This window comes from Cariama cristata, unplaced genomic scaffold (genome assembly GCF_000690535.1).
Source record: "Cariama cristata isolate BGI_N322 unplaced genomic scaffold, ASM69053v1 scaffold6431, whole genome shotgun sequence".
In the NCBI taxonomy this organism is placed as follows: Eukaryota; Metazoa; Chordata; class Aves; order Cariamiformes; family Cariamidae; genus Cariama; species Cariama cristata.
Window position 1 is genome coordinate 27,453 of NW_009597442.1, and position 20,293 is coordinate 47,745.

Here is a 20,293-nt window from a genome sequence, read left to right on the forward strand (position 1 = left end):
TTTTCTATGCTTGTACGCAGTGAAATCATAATCCTGACACTTTAGGAGATGATATCATCATGACTCACTCTCTAGACTTAAGCACTGCATGCACATGTGTATCTCATGATGGTGTTTTTTTTTATTAAAACTGATCATTATTTCATGCTCAGTATTTTCCAACCAGTAGCAGCTCTTGAAACAAATGTATTCAGATACCTATGATCGTAAGTGGGGTGGCTGGAAGTACCACTTACTGTGCTTAGAAACAGTTTCAGACTCCAAGCTTTTGGTTGTTTGCTAAAGCCCCGACTCTGAAAAATGAGAGGAGGAGGAGCTGTGTGTTTCTTCGGTGAGGATGGCAAGAGCATATTCTGCAAGAACATGCTTGATGGGCAATGTAATGCTGTGTGAAGAGTAGTGGTATTGCATGTGTTTGTGTATATACACTTTAGAAACCCAGGTTCTTCACTGATGCCCCTTTACTATACTCGCTGACCCTGGATCATACATATAGTAGCCTGTTTTTTAATGCAGACTATAATCTTCTTGCACAAAGGATTATTTGACCTGGGACAGGAGAAGCTTTCCCAGCTGGCTTCCTACCTAGATGTGTAAGTTAAAACTTAATTTAAGATCTAGTTTGCGGTGAGATAGCTGACTTATGTGAGGACTTGGTGATAGGACATTTTAGGTACCACTGGCACAAGGTGCTCCTGCATCTTTATGTGCTGCCCTTTTGGAATGTGCTACACAGTTTTTGTGTGGTGGTGCTGGGACTGCCTTTGTATGGTTTGAAAAACAAAATAACTTTTGCAATTTCTTTGAGTTAAGCAGGATTGGTTTCCTCATTTGACTCATTGTACAGACCCACAAACAATTGTGTTGGCACAACTAAGGGAGCAGCATGCTGCATTGCCTGGGCAGGAATGAGTGGTAGAGACCAGGAGAAGAAGAAAGCCTGGAAATATGTTGTCTGTGGCAATATCTTCAGCTAAACATATCACCAAACAATAGTCTCCCAAGAGACAGAAGCTCTCCTGAAGCTGGCGTGGTTATTTTAGGATTCTCTTTCAACACGAAGAAGCAAGGAATGTGCCCCCAGACACATGCAAAGGGCTGCGGAGTCAGTAGGACTGAGTAAGGCACGTAGAGCTTTGCACTGAGTGCATGTAGCACAGGTGCCAATTGCTAAGGTTACCTGTACAAAGCAATGATCTCAACCTGTCAGACTCTAAAAGTGCACCAAAGCAGTTGGTATCCTCCGAGTTACATGTATATGGGACTCTTCCAGCAGACAGCTACAGTGTTGTCAGCACTTGGAGTTTTTCTTTTAATAAAGGGCATGCCTAGACATAAGTAAACCTGGGGCATTCCTCCTGCCAACATCACATCTGTTTCTTGCGAACTTTCACAATCCTGCTTTTTAAAATTCTAATTGAAATAACTACATGCTTTATAGCTGCATCAGCAACCTTTCGTGAAAGACTGCCAGTATGTAAAATTGTCAGAATTAGGAAAACAGTTGCTTTTTCTTAATGAATGGATTCTCTCTCTTCTCCAGATTTCCCAGAACCTGTCTTTTGGAGTATTTTCTTTTCTTTATTGCCGTGTTCAAGCACTTTCTACACATGAATTGGCTGACCTTTTTTGTTGTGGTTTTTTGTTGTTTTTTTTTTTTTTTTCCTGGTTATATTGAATGCACATATCCTGCAAACTGTTACAAGCCTGCTTTAATAGTGAATGACTAGTACTACTGCAGACCCTCTGCATTCAAAGCTGGCTCTATGGCCAAATTTTAACAAAATCAGGGCTAATGGAGCTGTTTGAAAATCCACTGAAATATATCACCATCCACAGGCAGCATTGGGCTTTGTCCCTCAGGAGTACTGAGGTTTGGGAATGCTGGCAAAAGGCAGCATTTCAGAATATTCTGGTCTTCAGCCTCACTCTGCTAATTACTCACTATCTTTGTGTTTTAAGTACGCTGCAGCTTACCCCACTAGGGAACTTTTGTCTGCATACTCTAAAAATTGGGATGCTTTGTTATGTGCTTATTTTGGTTTCTTTGCTTTGGAAGAAAGTTTTATTTGCCTGTCTTCCCCCCCCCGCCCCTTGTCTTTTCAAACTTGCAGTCTTCATGGGACAGTAACTATTTCTTTAATCTTTTGTCTGTATTCAATTAGTTACCATAATTCCTCCAAACAATTTTCTAACTTGATCCTAAATTTTTCTTTAGTAGACTGCTACCATATTTTTCCTCTGTTAACAAAGGATTTGATTGCTTGCTTTTTAGATGCTGAGTGAGAATCTAAGAGGAGAAATGACTGTTGTACCCACAGGAGCCAAGATATCTCTGAGAGATAGCAAGTTTATTCAAGTGATTGCCAAATCTCTGAGTATCAGCAGCAAGAAGGTATATACTTAAATATTTAAAATTGAACTCATGTAAAGCTGCAAACTCAGTTAAATGAACCTAGCTTAAAGATGAAGAGCAAAGCTGAAAGAAAAATGGGACATTGGAGTTTTTTTTTGTTTGTTTTTTCTTTTTAGTACTGAGTGTCCCAGCTAACCAGTTGGGTTAGGGAGAAAGGACACAATGACAAGCATAACATTAAAATGTTTTTAATTAAAAACATATCAACTTTTTCCCCTCTTTGAAGCTCCATCTAGAGTTTATTTTCTTGGCTGGCAGATTGCAATAACAAGCCCTGTAATTCAGGGTATCAATGATATGAAAAAGTGCTTTGTATTTCTGTGGTCAAATGTATTAATGGTTTGGAGCAATCCAAATAATAATGGGTAGAACAACCTAACTATACATGCAGTCATAGAAGGCTGATACTAAGGAAGCACTACACAAGTGTAATTTGTGGTGTTTCGTATTAGTCCCTCCCAATTGGAAAATCAGAAAATATAGTATTGGTTGTAAGACAGAAGTATTTGCTTTTCTCTTGGCTTGGTTTCAGGGAAGATGGGATTTTTAGCAGCTAATGAATACTGAATGTATGGTTCTTCTTTAGTAAGCATGAGAAATGGGAGGATATTTAGGAGGGCTATGGAGCTTGTCAGTGAAGGTTTGGAACTACAGGTTACACAAATATCTGAGGGATCACATGAAGAAAGTTGATCCAGTCTTGAGGAGGCTGGACTATATGGTCTCTTCCAACTCCTACCAGTGCTGTTTCTCTTGCTGTACTGATGCATAACTATGGCAGTAGAGAGCTGGTAATTAGTGCATGCACCTTAAACAGTATATATAGATATCAGGTAATTGTAGTGTTGCTGGTGCCAGAGAGGAATATAAATCTTATGGATGCGAGACTGACAAAATGTAAAATAAACATAAGACTTCTCTCCTTCCAAGAACTAAATGCTACCATTTTAAAATAGCCAAATGACTAATTTGGAAACTTTACATGAAAGCAAGGGCAGTGTTTTTATGACTTGGACATCAATCACATTAGAGGCGGGGCTGATATTAAATGTTTAATTTTATTTGTTTCTCAGGAGTTAGAAGCTGTAAGAGATGCATTAATTCCACCTTTGGCTTGTGCTGCAGCTAAACTGGGTGACATAGACGCACTAAGAGCCATAGCAGAAATGGTAATGTAACATTAACAGTTTGTACAAAACATGAATTTTTAAATAGAGCTGTAAATGACAGGAGGAAGCTATGCTCATGGGGAAGCAACTACCTAAGTCTTAGAATCAAAGTGCTTTGACTAATACAGTTGGTTTCTAGGCTCCTCAGTCTTTGCCTTTCAAAACTGGTATGTTCTTTCCCCTATCTGGTTCTCAGTTGTTTACATTTTCTTTTGAACTGTGAAAATACAGGTAAATTAAAATGCAAGTTCTTATCTGCTAACTTTGGAACACTTTAAAATGGTTTGTGCTGCTTTCTTTTGCTTAACTAACTTTATGCATATTCATAGTATCCAGCTTTTGGATGTAAATCTGTCATGATTAAAAAGAAAAAAACTTGAAAATTATATTTAAGCAAAACATAGTGCAGTGCTAATTCAAGATTTTTGGCGCTCCTCATAGCTCTAGTTTGGATTATATCTGAAAAAAAACCCAGGCATTTCCCTGTATCATCTTCTACACCTCTGCCCCTTTTTTCTTTTTTTTCTCTTTGCCTTGATTTACCCTACTCTTGAGACTTTGGTAATGGGCCTTGAAAGGATAAATATATCTTGAAAATAAAAATAAACTAAGACAAGTAAAATTAGCAGACTATAGCCACAAAGTTGCTGTATGGCATACCGCAATAAAGAGCGTATCTGAAGGGGCTGTAATTAGAATAGATGTAGAGGGGGGAACACACAGAAGATGGAATAAATATCTTTATTGGTACTAAAACAACACTACAAGATAAACTTTAAGTTTGACAAGCTTAACATTTTGGTGGCAGAATTAAAATGTAATGTATGCATCTACTGTTGTACCAGCAACTTAATGTGCAACCAGTATCTTTTTAGTATGCAAAGGATCTGTCCTTTTGTAGGGTGGGAACTTGAGCTGTGAAGACTATGATGGCCGAACTCCACTTCATATTGCAGCCTCTGAAGGACATTTACCATTAGTTGAGTATTTGTTGACATCTGGTGCAACTGTTTATGCTAGAGACAGATATGGATCTACACCACTGATGAATGCAATCAAGTTCAGGTAACAAAATAATTTATACACCACTCTATGTAAAGTTTATAAACCTTCTATCATTTTGGATTTTAAAGTCCATCCCTGTGTTTCGGTCTTGTTTTGTCTCAGCAGTCATGTGTAAATCACCGCAGTTAAAATAACAAAACACAGCTTCATGTCAAATGATGATGTGACTAGCCTAAATTAAAAGATTTTTTTTTTTTAAAAATAATATGAAATGAAAGCAAACAACTTGGTACACATGCAGAATTTTAGCATAAGGTAACTTACTGCTGCCTTCCTGCCAAGACTTGGTCCATAATTTCAGGACTCCACTCTTTGTTATGAAGCTTCCTTATAAAACAGAGCCAAACTGGTCACTCCTTCTGACTGTCAGAAGTGAGAATGCAAGACCAAGGGCTGCCTGTTTTATTTCTGCTCTCCCCTTTCTCATCAAGACCAGACTGTTTCAATTGGCACAAAATACAGCGGTAGGTTGACATATTTTAATCTTTGCCTGCCACTAGTGCTCTCCTGAGTCTGTTGCTGGGTGACTGTTTTTTTTGATTACTTTTTCCCTTCTGCCCACTCATAATTACAAGGGATGGTTGCATGGCTCTGACTGCTTTGTGGATTTCCTCTTCCTGTTGTTCTAGATGTTAGCAGTTCTTGAACAGTACATGCAATTTACTGTTACTGGTCTCTTCCATGTTGTATAGTCCTAAGGAATGGCCACAGCATAGAATATAAAAGTTATCAGTTATCAAAATTTAATTTTAAAACACCTAGTTTATACAGCCTGGGGATTCATAGAGCCATTGGTCTTCTAACATGTTAGAAGCTGCATGACCTAATCTCTTCTTGTTTCTTTGATCCACTTTCAGCTCCTTATCTCATATTCAGTCTGTATGATGGCAGGAGAGGAGCTTTTTTCTGTAAAGGAGCTTGGAGTGGTAGACTTTGCATGGTCTTCATGGATGTCTGTCCTCAAATATTCCTACAGCTTTCTAATGCTGACAAGTTCACCTGGTCTGTCAGGCTGGAGTTAGCTCCCTGGGAGGTCTGACAGTCCTGGTTTTGCATTGGCTGCAGGAATAACTTGAAGGCTTTTTCTGTCTCAAAGACCAGATGTAGAAAACTCAACAGGCTCTATTAACTTGAGACTTGAAGTCCTGTGTGGCCACACTGTGCTATTGCCTTACCTACTGCATGGTCCCTATGGCTTTGTAGTTGTTGCTTTATCTCATGAATATATAAGCCCTTTGGTGGCAAACCCTTAAAGTCTCAAAAGCAAAAACAAGCTCAACAGCAAATCAAACAAATAACCTTGCAGTTGAAAAAGGTGGCTCTGGTCCAAGGTGAGAAAATGCTAAAGCATTAGATGCCATTAGATGTTCCTGCAAATCAGGCACCTACTTTTTTTACCGCACCCATCAACCGCCTGAGGAATTTCACATGAGCTTGTTGTTTGGATTCCTTAGCATTGCCACTCCTATATTAGACTCCACTATGACTCTTAAGCTCTTTAAAACTGCACACCCATTTTGATATAGGGAATTGCAAAAGGAAACTGCACCAAAACCATTTTCAGTTTCTCTTTTTGTTTCTACTGTTGGAATGAAAGGAAGAGTTGACTTACACATTTATGAGATTAATTCTATTTATGATCTGCTGTGTAGTCACACTGCATTTCACACTGATAAGCACATAAAGGAGAATGGTAAAGATCAGACAGCTGTATATGTGCGTAATTAGATACCCACTAAAAAGATTTCTGCTACAGAAACATTTAAATTCTATTTATTAAACAGTTGCGTGCTGAAAGTGAATAGATTATCCTGATGCCCTGTACAAAGTGGCAGAGGGACAAGGGAGAAAACTGATCTTAATGAGCATTCAATGCTTTAAACTGTTTAATATTGTAACTTTCTCAATTTTGCTGAATGTTGCATCAGCTTAATCCCAGTTTCTGAGAATTAATATTTGTTTAATTGGTATTTAACTGCAGTACAGTATCCACTCATCTTAAAAATAGCTTTCTTCCAGTTTTTTTATGTCACATTTGTCAGTGGCTTGCCTCTTAACCTAGCATGCAAACCTATATGATGATAACTGATTTCTCTTTTCCATTTAATAATTTGTAAAGATGATCAGGAGTTATGTCTCTTCCTAAAAGCATCTTCACATAGCACTGTCAGCTGGTACACCAGGAACTTGATCTATATCAATGCTAGTCTCTTAAATTTTTTTGACTTTAAGTGACTTTTTTTTTCCTTTAGATGGTAAAATGTGGAGTCTCTTTCTAAATAAGAAATAAACTACTGCATTTCCGCTTTTTCATTTGTAACTCTGCAATTTGCGTGTAGTCTCATTCACTTTATGCATGAAGCTAAACAGACCACTGTTAATTTAGGCCAGTTGCTTGACATATCAAAATTAGTAGCATTCCTTTAATTTCTTAGAGTACCCTCAAGGGATAATTCATTTTCAAAACAATAGAATAATATTTTTTTAATAACAGAAACTCTCTAAGCAGGAAAATATATTGAATAAAAATTGTTCTGTATATTTTATGCAGTAAAAGCACTTCCATTTACTTGTAGAGCAGTGGTAAAAGGCTGAAAATGGGGAGTTGCTCATACAGTGCTGTGAGAACACCAGATTAGAGGCAGTAAAACTACCTCCCACGTAAATATGAATTTAAATACTTGATATTTTGCAAGGTTACATTTACATTACTTCAGGAAATCTAAAGCAGAGTGAAAAATCTAACCAACACTGACTCCAGAAGTGCACTGAAGCCTGTCTTTACAGTACTTGAGCGTAAAATTCCCACCGATGCCATATGCAGAAAACTGAACAAGTGAAACTAAGCTGATCCTGCCATAACTATTCCAGTTGCTAGGGGAGCAAGCATTAAAAAGAATGAAGCCAGTCAAGTTTGGATATACATTACACCTGCATTTCTTTAAAGAGAGTTGGTGGAAGGTGTGCACCCTAAGGCCCCAGTCCTGCAAACTCTTACATGTGTGTTAATTTCACATGTGTGATTCATCCCTTTTGAAGTTGATTCACTTCTAATAAGTGTCTGCCAAGTCAAGGCCTAAGATGATACGTACCGTACAGCACCTTGATTGCTGTGAATCCAGAGCCCTCGCGAACTGGTAAAAGTTCCGATGTCTTTATCTGGAACTCAAACTTTGCTCATAGCAGTGAATGAAGATCATGCTGAATCATTTATTTTGCTATTAATTCATTAAAATATTAGTATACATTAGGCTTTTCATCTCCAGTGTTATCAATAATGGAATCTAGCAGGGAGGAGACACTAGAAACACTTTTTGTCCATTTGTTTTTTTCCTTCAGAGAGCTGATGAATGACAGTGGTAGTATCAAAAGGCTAACTTAAGTAATATATGCAAAATAGTATTGTTTTTATAGACTACGTCTGACCAAGAGACATGGTTTGGTAACAGAGCGCACTAAGAAAGGGAGAGTCAGGATCAGTTTGCAGGTGACAATAGCTCCTCATGGTTTTGCTTATCAGATGGGGCTGGACTGGACAAGCAGCTGTGTACCCCAGGCTAACATTGTAATGCTGGCCTTCCCTCTACACCTTGAACTTTCATTGTCCAGCAGTTGCTCTGCTCTTGGTTTTGCGCTATCACGTTGGAATAAGAATTGCATTTGAACTGTTCCCAAGAAGTTCATGGCTCATGGCATCAGCTGAACTTCAGATCAGCTGAACTATGACCCTTGTGAGGCTTTTGTAAAGCCCCAGGAGAGCACCACTTAAAGAAACAACTTCTAAAGACAAATATGTCTTATGTGCCTATGTAACAGTGTCAGAAAATTCACAGCCAGCCTCTTGAAATATGAATAATGCTCTTGTGGTAGGTACAAGACAGCAGAAGTGGTACTCTGGATAGGGCTTCCATTTCTGCAGAATGTAGATACCATTTGAGTGCAAGTAGGAACAAGCTGTAGTCTGACTTACCTCCCACATAGTTTTCCTGTTGAGTGATGGGAATGTGAGAGGTGGTCCATTTGCTTTCTTGGACGGGTCTGCTCTTCATAGTCACAGTTCTAAATTTAATACTTTCAAGTTGTGTGTTACTATTTGTCCCTATTCTTCCTCTCCCTTACCCTTCCCTTAACAAGCAGTGGTATACAACACTTCCCACCATACCAAGAAACATAATTCTGAATTATTCCCAGTCATAGGGACATTGTACTTCTATTTAGAAATGTTTCATTGTAAGCATTTATTGTAAACGCTGCTAGTGTCAATGCTTAAAGATTTATTTTACTTCAGACCACTTTTTTCCTTCATTTGAATTTGCTATATTAAATGCATGGGGTAAATGTTTATATCAAAGACTTAGAGTCCCACTCAGGGTAGTAATGACTGTGTGGCATAGGTGGGACATGAAGTGCTTTCTGGAGGGAATCTCGTGACCAGTGAGGAGTAAATAGTTACAATAGGGGAAAAGAAAAGCCTGTCTCCTTGTGGGAATCCAGAGATACGGACTTCATAAGGGGAGCACATTGAGGGAAGATACCACACAACATTATATGTTTTGCTGCCTTTTATCTTTCACTGCTGTCCCATAGCAAAGCTTTTATTTTAAAAAGCACTAGTTTCATGCTGTGATTTTGAGTATAAGATGTGAAATGAGGAATACTCCGGGGCAGTCATTGGAGAGTAAGCAGACACTCCCCATGTTCAGTTCTGTACCCAATGAGAGCTTGAGTGAACAAACATGTTCTACTTTCATCTACTTTAGGTCAAATTTCTTTTCAGCTAATTACTGTTCTGCTTAAGACTGAGCTAAAAATTTTATATATGTAGAATTAATTTTTCACAACAGACTGAAAAATAGGAAGCTGTGCCATTATTTGCTGGCTCAAGAAGATGCTTGTGAATGACTTGGCATGGTGTAAGGCAGCCACCTGAGAAGATATTTTCAATAACTGAACAAACTTGTGGCATGTGCTGTTTCAGTAATGCTTTGCCATGAAACAAATAATTTATTTTTTGTTTTGGCTGTCAATTGAAACAAAGTATGATTTAAATAAATCTGCCTGGTAGGTTAAATAACTACATTTGGAAAAGCAAAATGATTCCTATAGCATCTGTACAATTCTTTGTTTAGTTTATAAATTAAGATCTTATATGAAACAAACTTACATACACCGAATATGTTTAGCAGAGGAGCACACTGTCACCTCCTTTTCAAACCTAGTTCTAAACCTCCTGCTAGGTTATTTGTGCAAAATATGTTTTTCACACTTTTCATCTATCATGTTATTTTCTAACCACGACAGTACTTTTAGAGTGTAGGAGTTAACTGGTAGTGCTTAAATACCTATTTGTCCCCTTATCTCAAAGGAAAGGACAAGGAAGACCTTTGAAAGACTCCAGGTGGAAATAAATAATAAAGGTATTGGGAGGAGGGGGTTAGAAAATATACTTTTGTGGGAGGTTCATAGGAATACTTATTATAATTTTGAAGCCCTAAAACCCTATTTAGCCCATACATTAACCTAAAGATTCATTGCTAATCTGCAAGACATACATTTTATTTAAGACTGATATATATATATATTGCATCCTGTAAAATACAGGAATGATGCTATGTAATAAATGTCCTCACTGTTTGTGTGTATTTCAATAGCTAATATTTCAAGCGTCAAATTAAGCTAGTGCTAAGGTAAAGACAATAAAAATTGTTTGAAGAGAAGGGGATGCATCCCTTTCATTTTCAGAGCTGAAATTAACACTTCCATGAGCTTAGCATGTGAATTATTTTTTGATAGGGAGGGCAGCTTTGTTTACTATGTCTGTCATCTTGGAGAAGATTCATTGGTTCTGTGATCACAGCCAATATCATATAAGAACTTTCACTGACTGGGTATATGAGTAATTCTGGATGGGGGGTGGGGGGAGGAACCTACTGGTCAAGACACTTTCTTTGTTTTTTCTATTCCTTTCATAAAGGCATATACAAGTGATTAATTTGTTACGAGAAACGGGAGCACACCTTTCAAGCCATGACTTGGAGAACAGTGGAACGATACTCTGCAGGTAAATGTGATATAAGTTGAGGTGGCCCTAAAATTGGGATGGAAGGGGATGGTTTTTCAGAAGAGGCTCTCAGAATGGAGAACAGTGTGTAGATGACTTCCAAGAAACAGGTGGGTCGCTGGCACATCATGTGGCTATTTCTGTACTAGACTAATAATGAGGAAAAAAGCGAAGTGATGAAATTAAGATTCAACTATATGTCAGAGCACCACTAACTTAAGAGATCTCCAAAGTAGGGAGTATTGTGGGGATAAGTGAATTAGAAGCAAATATGCCCCATTTTTCCCAAGCACTTTCACTGAAGAAGGGTGAGGAGTAAGCTGTACAAGGAGTGATTTAATAGAATCTCTATTTGAGAATAAAGCCACACATAGTACGTTATTTTTATTTTCTTAAAATCTACTTTTCACTTCTATGGGAATGGCTTCTACTCTAAGTAGCATATAACATCATTCTTAAAAATAACTAAATCAAATAGACAAATAGGTTTAAACCCAAAACTTTTGAACAACTGTTCACCATCTCTATATTTAATTTTAAGAGGATATAATCCTTTAATAAAGCTAGATTTCCATACAGTTGTTTTTAATATATAAGGTGACTTAATGATATGGATATATATTATGTAAAGAAATAGATGCTTGATCTTATTTTTCCAGTACTGGTCCTGAATTACAAATTACTCTGAAATCTGTGAGAAGGTTTCATGTATTTCCTAAAACTACTTACACTTTTTACTTCATTTCTTCTTCTTATCTTCTCAAAAGCAAACAAAACCCCCTGAGTACTGCCCTTTGCCAAGTTCTGCTACAGGAAACGATGAGACCTGTAGGGACCAGCCAGTGCTGTAGATTGTCTACAAAACAAGGGCAAAGTAAAGCTTATGTGTGTTCTGTACAGAGAATGGACTCTGAGTAGTTCTGGAATCCAGAAATACTAGCTGGAGTGTTTCCGTTGTCATAACATGCTCTGAGGAGACTGGGTAATAAGACTTTTACGATGAAGTTAAAATGTGTGCTTCCCAGGGCACTGCAAGTGATAGGACAGAACTAAACCCTTGGTTTGTGTAGTTTCTTTCCATCTGCCAAGAAGGTGAGAGGAGTGGCTTAGGGAATGACATTCCTCTGCAAATAAATTGGCCCCTTAGCCCTGGTGCCACATGCAGAACCAGTTTGGCTAGCTGACCTCGGAGTAATAAGCCAAAAAAAAAAAAAAAAGCAAAGAACAAGGGTCCTTTAAACAAAACATGGTTCTGATGCAGTTTGTTACAGCATTTTAAGGAATATCGTACAGCCTGCATCTGTATTGCACAATCTCCTGTTGTTCAAAACTGATATTTTGATAATAAACATTTAAGATATTTTGAACTTGCATTGATAGTAATACATTTAGTATAAAAACAATGCAGTTCTTCCAAACAGAGGACGGGAGTGCACATGTGTGCAGGGGCCAAATGAGGACTCGGCACAGCAAGGCATACTCAGGGCGAGAGGGGAAGAGGCTCTCCCAGCTCGGTACGAGTCAGGAGCCAGGGCTGTGGCACTCTCCCAGCCAGCAGCTGGACTAGCAGCTGTGGGCAGAGGGATGGCCACTGGCAGACATCACTGCATGGCCTGTACCAGGAGCACAGCCAGCCTGAGGCAGCGGTCAGGCTTTGAGGCAGCACTGAAGTCTGTGAATGGTGACTCTTCCCTACACCACTCCTGCAGAACTCAAAGGGTTTCTTTCCTCTTGCTGTTTTAGAGGGCCTGGCATAGTCTTTTGCACCAAAGTGGATTTTTTCCACAGAGTGCTCTTCAGATGCCTAGAAGTTATCAAATCTGAGGTACTGGTGTTTGTCCTTCCGACAAAATGTCTCAGATACTTCTTCTGGAGTATCCTCAGATGACCTTACTGATACACTCAATTTTCCAGCATGCTCAGGCTCACTTCTCTGTCCTACCTCTTACCTCCTCTTTTTAAGCCTTCTCTTTGAAGCGCTGGCACCTTCCTGGCAGTCAACATGTTCACATGGTCAAGCCGCTTATAGAACTAGCTGTTCATAACATCTTCCCCTCTGTCTAATTTAAGCTATTTTCCTACATCTCTTCTATCTTGTAATTTGCCTTAAGCTGCAATTTGTACCAGTCTGAATTTGTCACCAAGGCAATGTCAACTTCTTGGAGTTTAGAAGGACAAAGCTGCTTGCTTTCTGATAAGCTCTAGGTTCCTGCATTTAGCTAACTTAACTTTTTTCCCCCATACAGTTCTCTCTGAATTAGAAGCTATAATCACGTTTCCCGCCTTGCTGCTTCTCTATCCTCAAACAAACTGGCTTTCATAGAAGACTCTGAACAGTGATTATTTTTTTGTGTGTGTGTTCTGTTTCCTCAGCTTCCTTCTGTTTAGATGCACGATTTTAGAATAGAATAGCTCAGTTGGAAGATTTTGGAGACAAAATAAAAATAAATGTTCTCCTTTGGCACTGGTGATGTTTGAGAGGGAGAGGAGTACCAAGCAGAATTGAGATTTGAACAGTATCAGCAGGAACTCTTGTGTAGGAAGTGGAGATGCACATAGGTGCAGCCAAGATGTTCTAGTTATTAAATCTTTCATGGTTTCATTTGCTGGTTTCTTTTTTTAAGTGAGAGGTGTTAGTCTGATTTTTAGAATCACTTTGAGTTTGGTATCTGGTTCATGGCTTTGTTTTGAAATGAGAAAGAAATCTAGATGTTAGTAATCTGTTAAAAATGTCAGAATCTCTTCTCATATTGCAGTAGTATTGTCGTCTCTCTGCAAAACCAAACCATGATGAGATAAATTAGGACACTCAGACTTAGTCTGAAGGCTTGTCAAGTTCTGGAGTTGGTAAACAGTTGCTTTGTGTTTGTTTTTCAAATGCAAAAAGCCTGTATAGAATTGAGATACTCTGCTCAAGTCTGTACTTCACAAAATTAAATAGGGGCATAAAGCCAAACCATCTTTCTCTTTCATATTCTTAGATTTCATAAAATGATATGATATAATATACAAGGATGCAGCCTTTCAAAATCACCAACTTTTAGAATAAGGTGGTGCTTCAATTTAACATAAACTTGGGGGGTAAGGCTGGAGGAGGAAGGATAAATATGCCTCTGCAGGAATTAAGACCAAGCTTCTAATGCTTGCTGTCTCTCAAAGAAGTCTGTCTCTCAGCAGAGAGAGATGTGGAGATACTAGCTAAGAGCAGTACTCCCAAATGTGTTCAAGATAGAACAAACCATGCCTCGTACTGGCGTTCTAACTAACTTTTTGAGGATTTTGATTAAAAAATAAAAGGAAGAAAACGATTTTTCTCTTCTGTCAGGGTGATGATACATCTAAAAAAAAGTAAGTCAGTCCTGATCACTTTATATAGACACTGAAAAAGGAGAAATGCTGAAAAAGCAGAGCTTTTTGTCCCTGGGAAAGACGAAATTCCAGTACTTGAGGAACAGAGCTGAAACTGTGAAATGTGTACATAATATTCTAAATGGAAGAGTATTGATAGCCTTCATACCTGGCATTATCTGCTATAAAAGGCATCAGCCAGAGTTTAGTAGAATGTGTTAAGTAGTTCTTTGTCAACAAAGCAGGCTTAAAACATCCTGATAAGTGTATATTGAAGTTATTTTTATTCCGTTTCAGGATATAAAAATGATTGACTTGCTGCTTAGAGGATGCATTTGTAGTTGGAATTGCTAGCATAAATATCTTTGAGAAAAATACAGAGCAAAGGTCCCTATAGTGTATGTTGAGAAGTCCTATGTATGTATTTGACTGTATGAAGTATACTTACAGTGCGTAAAGGAAATACGGATGTGTATGGCTTGACTATGGAGATCTGGAATTGGAGAAAATGTTTTCTGGTGTTCTTGATTATAATCAGTTTGATAATAGTAGCTATTTTCTATTTAGAGTGGTATCTAAATTTTCGCACCAGCTACATCAGTTTTTGTTACCTGGGTCACAGTCCCCCACAGAATAAATTTCCTCACTTGATCAGTAAATGGCTACTGCAAAATTGAAGATAATTTCTGTGTATTTAGATTGCTCTATTGTCACGGAAGGAGATCACTTCACAGTTTTGACCTTTGGCAGTGTGGGTTAAATTGCTCTTTCCGAACAGGCACTATTAGGTAGTTAATTTTGCAGTAAGTGCAGTAGTCCTTGTTTGTTGCTTACAGTGTTGCTAGCTGAATTGCCCTGGGCATGTAGGTTGGTAATATTTCTAAATGTGCTGGTCTTTGCCCGAAGACGTTTCTGCTTTGCATGTGGCTGAACGATGGGATTCTGTCTGGCAATTACAATGCTTTCCTGTCCAGTGTTGGAGATGTTTGTAACTCTTACTTGCTACATAGGCTTTTTGTTCATTCCTTAATTCTGGGACCTTCCAGTGTCAATGGCAAGAGACTTGTCTTTGCAAATAAAGATAATTCTTGTGTTCCAGAAGTGGCTGCTAAGCAATTTCTTCTCTGCTTTCCTAATGCTTACACTTTATTAATGCCTGCTTTTTCCTGCAGTTCCCTTAAGGACTTCCCACTGAGCTTCCTGTTAGATCTCCTTTGCCTTCCTCTGTTTCCTTATTGCTTCTGAGAGGCCTTTTTTTTGTGATGGCAGTTTTCATTAATGACTTATTGATCCTTTTCTTCATGATGTCAGACTGAAACACTGTTAAACCTCATAGCAACCCGCTGCCACTTCCCTGTCCCCCAAAGGCCCCAGCTGTAGATCTCCTGCCCTGCCTCAGGGTTGGTGGGGTTGCATGGAAGAACACACAGAGACCGTTTGCTTTCCCCTTTCGTGCCCAGCCTCTTGGACTGCTGCAAGCAAAAGCTCCTCTCTGACTTTCTCCTCAGACTGCTGCAATTAGAGGTTTCCACTCCCCTGAAAACATTTTTTTCAGGTACTTAAGAGATTTAATCAACAACAGAAGTTATTTCAGCCTAGCAGAGAAGTGAATGTTGCAGCCCTGCTTTCACGGTTTCTTCCATAAGCTTACTGACTGTCTGTTCCTTGCATCTTCCAGCCTTCACTCTCCACCAGGTCTGCCTGGCTGGGTTGTCATACCCAGGAGCCCATCACCATCCTCCGTCCCTGCTGCCAGCAGTATGCCTTTCCCCCGTAGCGAGCACTGTTTAAGGCAGCAAACTCTGAACTTAGTAAGTTTGGGGAGGGTTCCCCCTCTCTTAATGAGATTCAGCCTCACTTGATGGTTATCGGTGTGGTTCTGCTGAAACAATCTGTGAGCACATGGCAAGCTCAGGTTTGAAGCCTGACAGTTGTTGGTATCTTGAGAAAACTGAAGGTAGTCCTCCCAGCCTTGCTGTCAGTTCACCCTGTCTATAGGCTTGCTATAGATGGCCCTGCTGTTGCATATGTACAGGCTGTGAACTCTTCTTTTACTAAAATAGAAAATGAACCTTAAGTATTATGGATGGGACTACCAGTAGATGTGCAAAGGAACGATCTGGTGTACATTCCTCTGAAAACTTTAACTCACTTGTTTGTATATGATTCACTTTGATCCTTTCTATTGCTTGTTATACATGGCAGATGGAGGTCACCTTTAAAAAGCGGATTTTTTTGCTTGCTGTCCATTTAAATCTTACAAATTATCTTAAAACTCAAAAAATGTAACTGTGCCCAAATGATATCACGTAAATGTGTTGTCATAACTTCTGATAGCAAACAGTTATACAAGCTTGTGAAGGGGGAGGTTCTCAGTGGTTTTAAATAAGGCATACAGATTGCTAGTAGATCTGCTTGTGCTGTCACTTACTCAGCTGCATCTTGATTTAACCCTTCCCCCAACTCATTTCATGAGATAAATATTGTGTTGTGAAATATGAAACTGCATGACTTTTTTTTCCCCTTTGGTCATAGTCACACCCACAATGTGAAACTAGCCTGTTGTAAGTACTTACAGCACAGCCCTATTAATTTAAGGAACTGATTCATCAAGTGGTGTTGCTTGCTCAGCTATTCAAAGCTGTTAATAGTGTTCCTTTACTTACCTCTCTAGCCTGACAGCCATGTTGAGCCTGTTCTGGTTCAGCATTTGCCTGCTGAGCTAATTGACAGGACCCAGGACCACACTGAAATGGACTGAAATATTTAGAACCAATATTAATTAATCTTTTTCCAGCCTTACAGCTAAAGGCGATGTGGATGGGATATATGCCTGGTATCTAGCTGGTGCAGACCTGAAACAAACTGGTTATGATGGCAGGAATCCCCTACAAGTAGTAAGTGTGCATATGGCTGTATTTCCTATGGCGTGCTAGCTGTGTGAGTAATAACGCACGCTGTCGGATAATATTAGTTTGGGAAAAGTAAACGCTGCTTTGGAGACTATAAACTGGATTTGAGTTTGTTAAAAACTCAAATCTGGTGCTGTTCTGAAGTAATAAATTGTTGGAGCCAGAATTTTCTCATCCATGTCAGAAGAATTAAAATTTAAATTGGATTTTAATTATTTTGTGGTAACATATTCTTACTTCCCACAAGTAAGTATTTGCATGTCCTGGTGCACAGGATGGCAGGATTTATTCATGTTTCTACTTACAGGCAGAGGCTACAGGGCATAAGGAGGTTCTTGACTTCCTTAGACAAAAGTGGTAAAGAAGGTAAGATTGCATTTTCAAGTGCAAGATTTCTGAAATGTACAGATCAGCATACATATATATGAAGGGGGATTTTGTATTTAACCCCTAGTTCACCCTAAGGCATCTGGGTTCAGCTGCTGTCCCTGCCTTAGTTTCTGATACAACCCTGAGTACTTTAATCCTTCTTTGTAGAGTGGGGCTAATGTTTATTCCTCTTTCTGCCTGAGCCTGGAAGTGCTTTTGTTACGGTGTGTTCCACTGTGTGGTTCTGAACTTGATTGGGAATGTAAAAAGCTACCAAAGTAAAACCACTGAGGGCAGCAATGTCTTGTTCCGTTGGCCTGTTGCTATAAATTGCTCCTCTGTCTTGTCTGCATTAGAGAGGAAATGCCTTTTATCGGGCACTGTGCCAGGCCTGGTTTTCAGGGTGCCATGCCCACAGCACAGGAGCATGTCCTTCCCCAGGAGAGCTGCGAGGCGATTGCGGTCGTTCGGCTGCACAGCCTCCCACTCAGGAGGTGCTACGATGGTACCTACGGCACTTCCACCTGTGCTCTTCCTCTAGCTTTTAATGGAGCACCTTACACCAGTAAACCACCATGGGAAACAAGGGGCAGATTCTTAATAGACAGGAGATAGTTGTACTACATACATAGACTGCAGAAGGCTCCCTTTCTGCAGAGAGCTCTGCCGAGGGGTTGCTCCCCCTCTGGGTGCAGGACAGGGCAGTGATGTGGACTCTCTCTTACTCAGACCTTAGATGTAGCTGCCTGGTTGTCTCTGATACAGACTCGCAGCATGAATCTCTTTTGTGCTGCTGGCGTACAAGGTGTGTTTCCCCAGTTGTGTGCATGTGAGGTGGGTGTGAGCCTCATGCTCAAAGCATCAGATCTGACAAGTCTCTCTATAGGAAAGAACTCCTTTCTCAGAACTCCTGATGCAATATGTTGTTGATTTAGAGATATCTTCTCCAATGTATTGGCAAGTCTAATCCCAATTCAAATATTGGGAGGAGATGATCTCCTTTATTTAATAAACATTAACACAAAATTTAGTTAAAGGTTTTGCTGCATCCATGGCTACCTTGCCACTTCTGTGTCCTGTTTGATCAATGTGAGTGAATTCATGTGTGTGCAAGTGGAGAACTGCAACTGGAACAGTAGCATTTTTGAATCACTGTGGACTGGTCTAAATTGAACTTAGGACACAATCAGGCAGTTTTGCTTTCCTGTAAAGTTTGGGCGTTTTCTTTGGTTTTAGCTGATATAGAAGGATTAGATATAATCACAGTCTCAAACATCTAAATGGAAGCTTTCTAGTGTCCACAAGGAAGATGCTAAAAATAACTTCAGAATATGACTTATATTGCAAAGGGATTTCCATTTTCAGGGAAGTAGGTCTGCAAAAGTCACTTTTCTTTTGTAAGTGGGGAGTAAATGTGTTAAATACTCACTTCCTTCATGGATCATCTCTTAATTCCTTTGGACCGAACCACCAGTAATGTAGGCAGTCTGCAGGAAGTCTTCAGTACAGCATGAGAACTTGCTTGGTAGGCTACAAGGTAATCTTGGGAAGGTTTTGGATACTGCTTAGTTCTAAACATCCATTTTCTCTTTCTCCAGAGGCTATAGAAGATGGTCACTCCTCTTCAGAAATACCAGCTGTGAACATTAATGGTGTTAAGCGGTTATAGGAGGAAAAGAGGAAAGGAACAATGGTAGCTGTGCTTGGAGCATACAGGAAAGCTACAGCTTAGGCAGATTCTTTATTCAGGATCATATTAAGTTCTTACTGATTTTTTTCTAAAAATGGTTTGCTGCTTTATTTTTTAATCACTTTTTTTGAAAAGAAATTTTTTTAAACAAGCAAGGCTGGAATGTATTACCTTTGCTGTACAAGTACTGTACAAGTTCTGTGCAAGGCCTTTTGAATCTTCTTACGTTAAATCAATGAGCACAGTATTGCAGACATAGCAAATGGAAATGCTGTAGTGAATTCATACCAAGAAAAAACAGTGGATTGTGCATTTCTGGATTTCAACTAATAAAATCTCTGAGGAACGATGTTGGTTTCACTTTGTTTTTTTGCAATGGCTTCTATCGCTTCAGTTGCAATTACAGCAATTGTGAGTGTCAGTGCAAACAATTGAATCAGTCATGGGCATCTGCCTGCAGTTGTGTACTAATCTTCACCAATGTGTCACTATAAAACCTCACTTAAAATGAGTAGGAGGCAGATGCCATAAAGCATGTTTGTGGGACTAAGTGAATTGATTGTTTTGTTTCTAATAGCATCTTTCCCACATCCTGACCGGAATATAATCAAGATTGCTACATGCTGGACACATAATTCTTTGGACTGTAAGTGTGATCTCAGTATTAACAGACTACAAGTTTAAAGTCCCAACACTTTCAGACTAAAGAAAAAAAAGCAATATGTATCTTTACAGCTGTATCTGCCCTAGAATATGTAAACATATAAATACTTCAGGCAGATGCATGTATTGGAGAGGGCAACTTTTAATTTCACCTACAGCTTCTGCAATAATCTATGTGGATTTTCTATTGTTTGCTTCATCTGAAGGGAATCTTTGAAGTGTAGATAGTTTTTTATTTTTCCTCTTTATACTCTTCAGACTTCCCACAGCTATTCTTATTGTGGAGAAAAGCTGCATGGACTACTTGCTGAGCCTGCTAGTATTTAAAAGATTCCCAAGGTATGTTGTGCATCAGATAGCCCTAAAACAAGGTAACTGTGCATGTAGTCTAAGGAAACACTGTATACACTCAAGTTAAAACATTAAAACAAAAACATAAAAATGCCTGATTTTTTTTTTGTAATGTGAAAAGAAGTACACCTCTTCACTACAGTCACAAAAATTACAATTATGCTGTCTCATCATTAAATAATCTATGTTACATAGCAATAAACATGCTTTAGATTGAATAAAATTAATACGGAATTGAGTAAATGAGAT

At 39.0% G+C, this 20,293-nt stretch overlaps 1 protein-coding gene across 1 annotated transcript in view; it reads left to right on the plus strand.

Annotated features, from left to right (window-relative positions):
• ASPG (asparaginase) overlaps positions 1 to 19,231 on the plus strand; it is a gene marked incomplete at its 5' end in the record, with an annotated part of 41,069 nt that extends 21,838 nt beyond the window's left edge. Inside the window, 7 exons of the mRNA XM_009708880.1 lie at positions 2,276 to 2,395; positions 3,490 to 3,585; positions 4,487 to 4,650; positions 10,625 to 10,711; positions 16,857 to 16,956; positions 17,279 to 17,337; positions 18,939 to 19,231. Of these exons, the coding sequence (XP_009707182.1) occupies positions 2,276 to 2,395; positions 3,490 to 3,585; positions 4,487 to 4,650; positions 10,625 to 10,711; positions 16,857 to 16,956; positions 17,279 to 17,332 (621 nt within the window). The remainder of the gene's footprint in view (positions 1 to 2,275; positions 2,396 to 3,489; positions 3,586 to 4,486; positions 4,651 to 10,624; positions 10,712 to 16,856; positions 16,957 to 17,278; positions 17,338 to 18,938) is intronic.
• Positions 19,232 to 20,293: the final 1,062 nt, after the last annotated feature.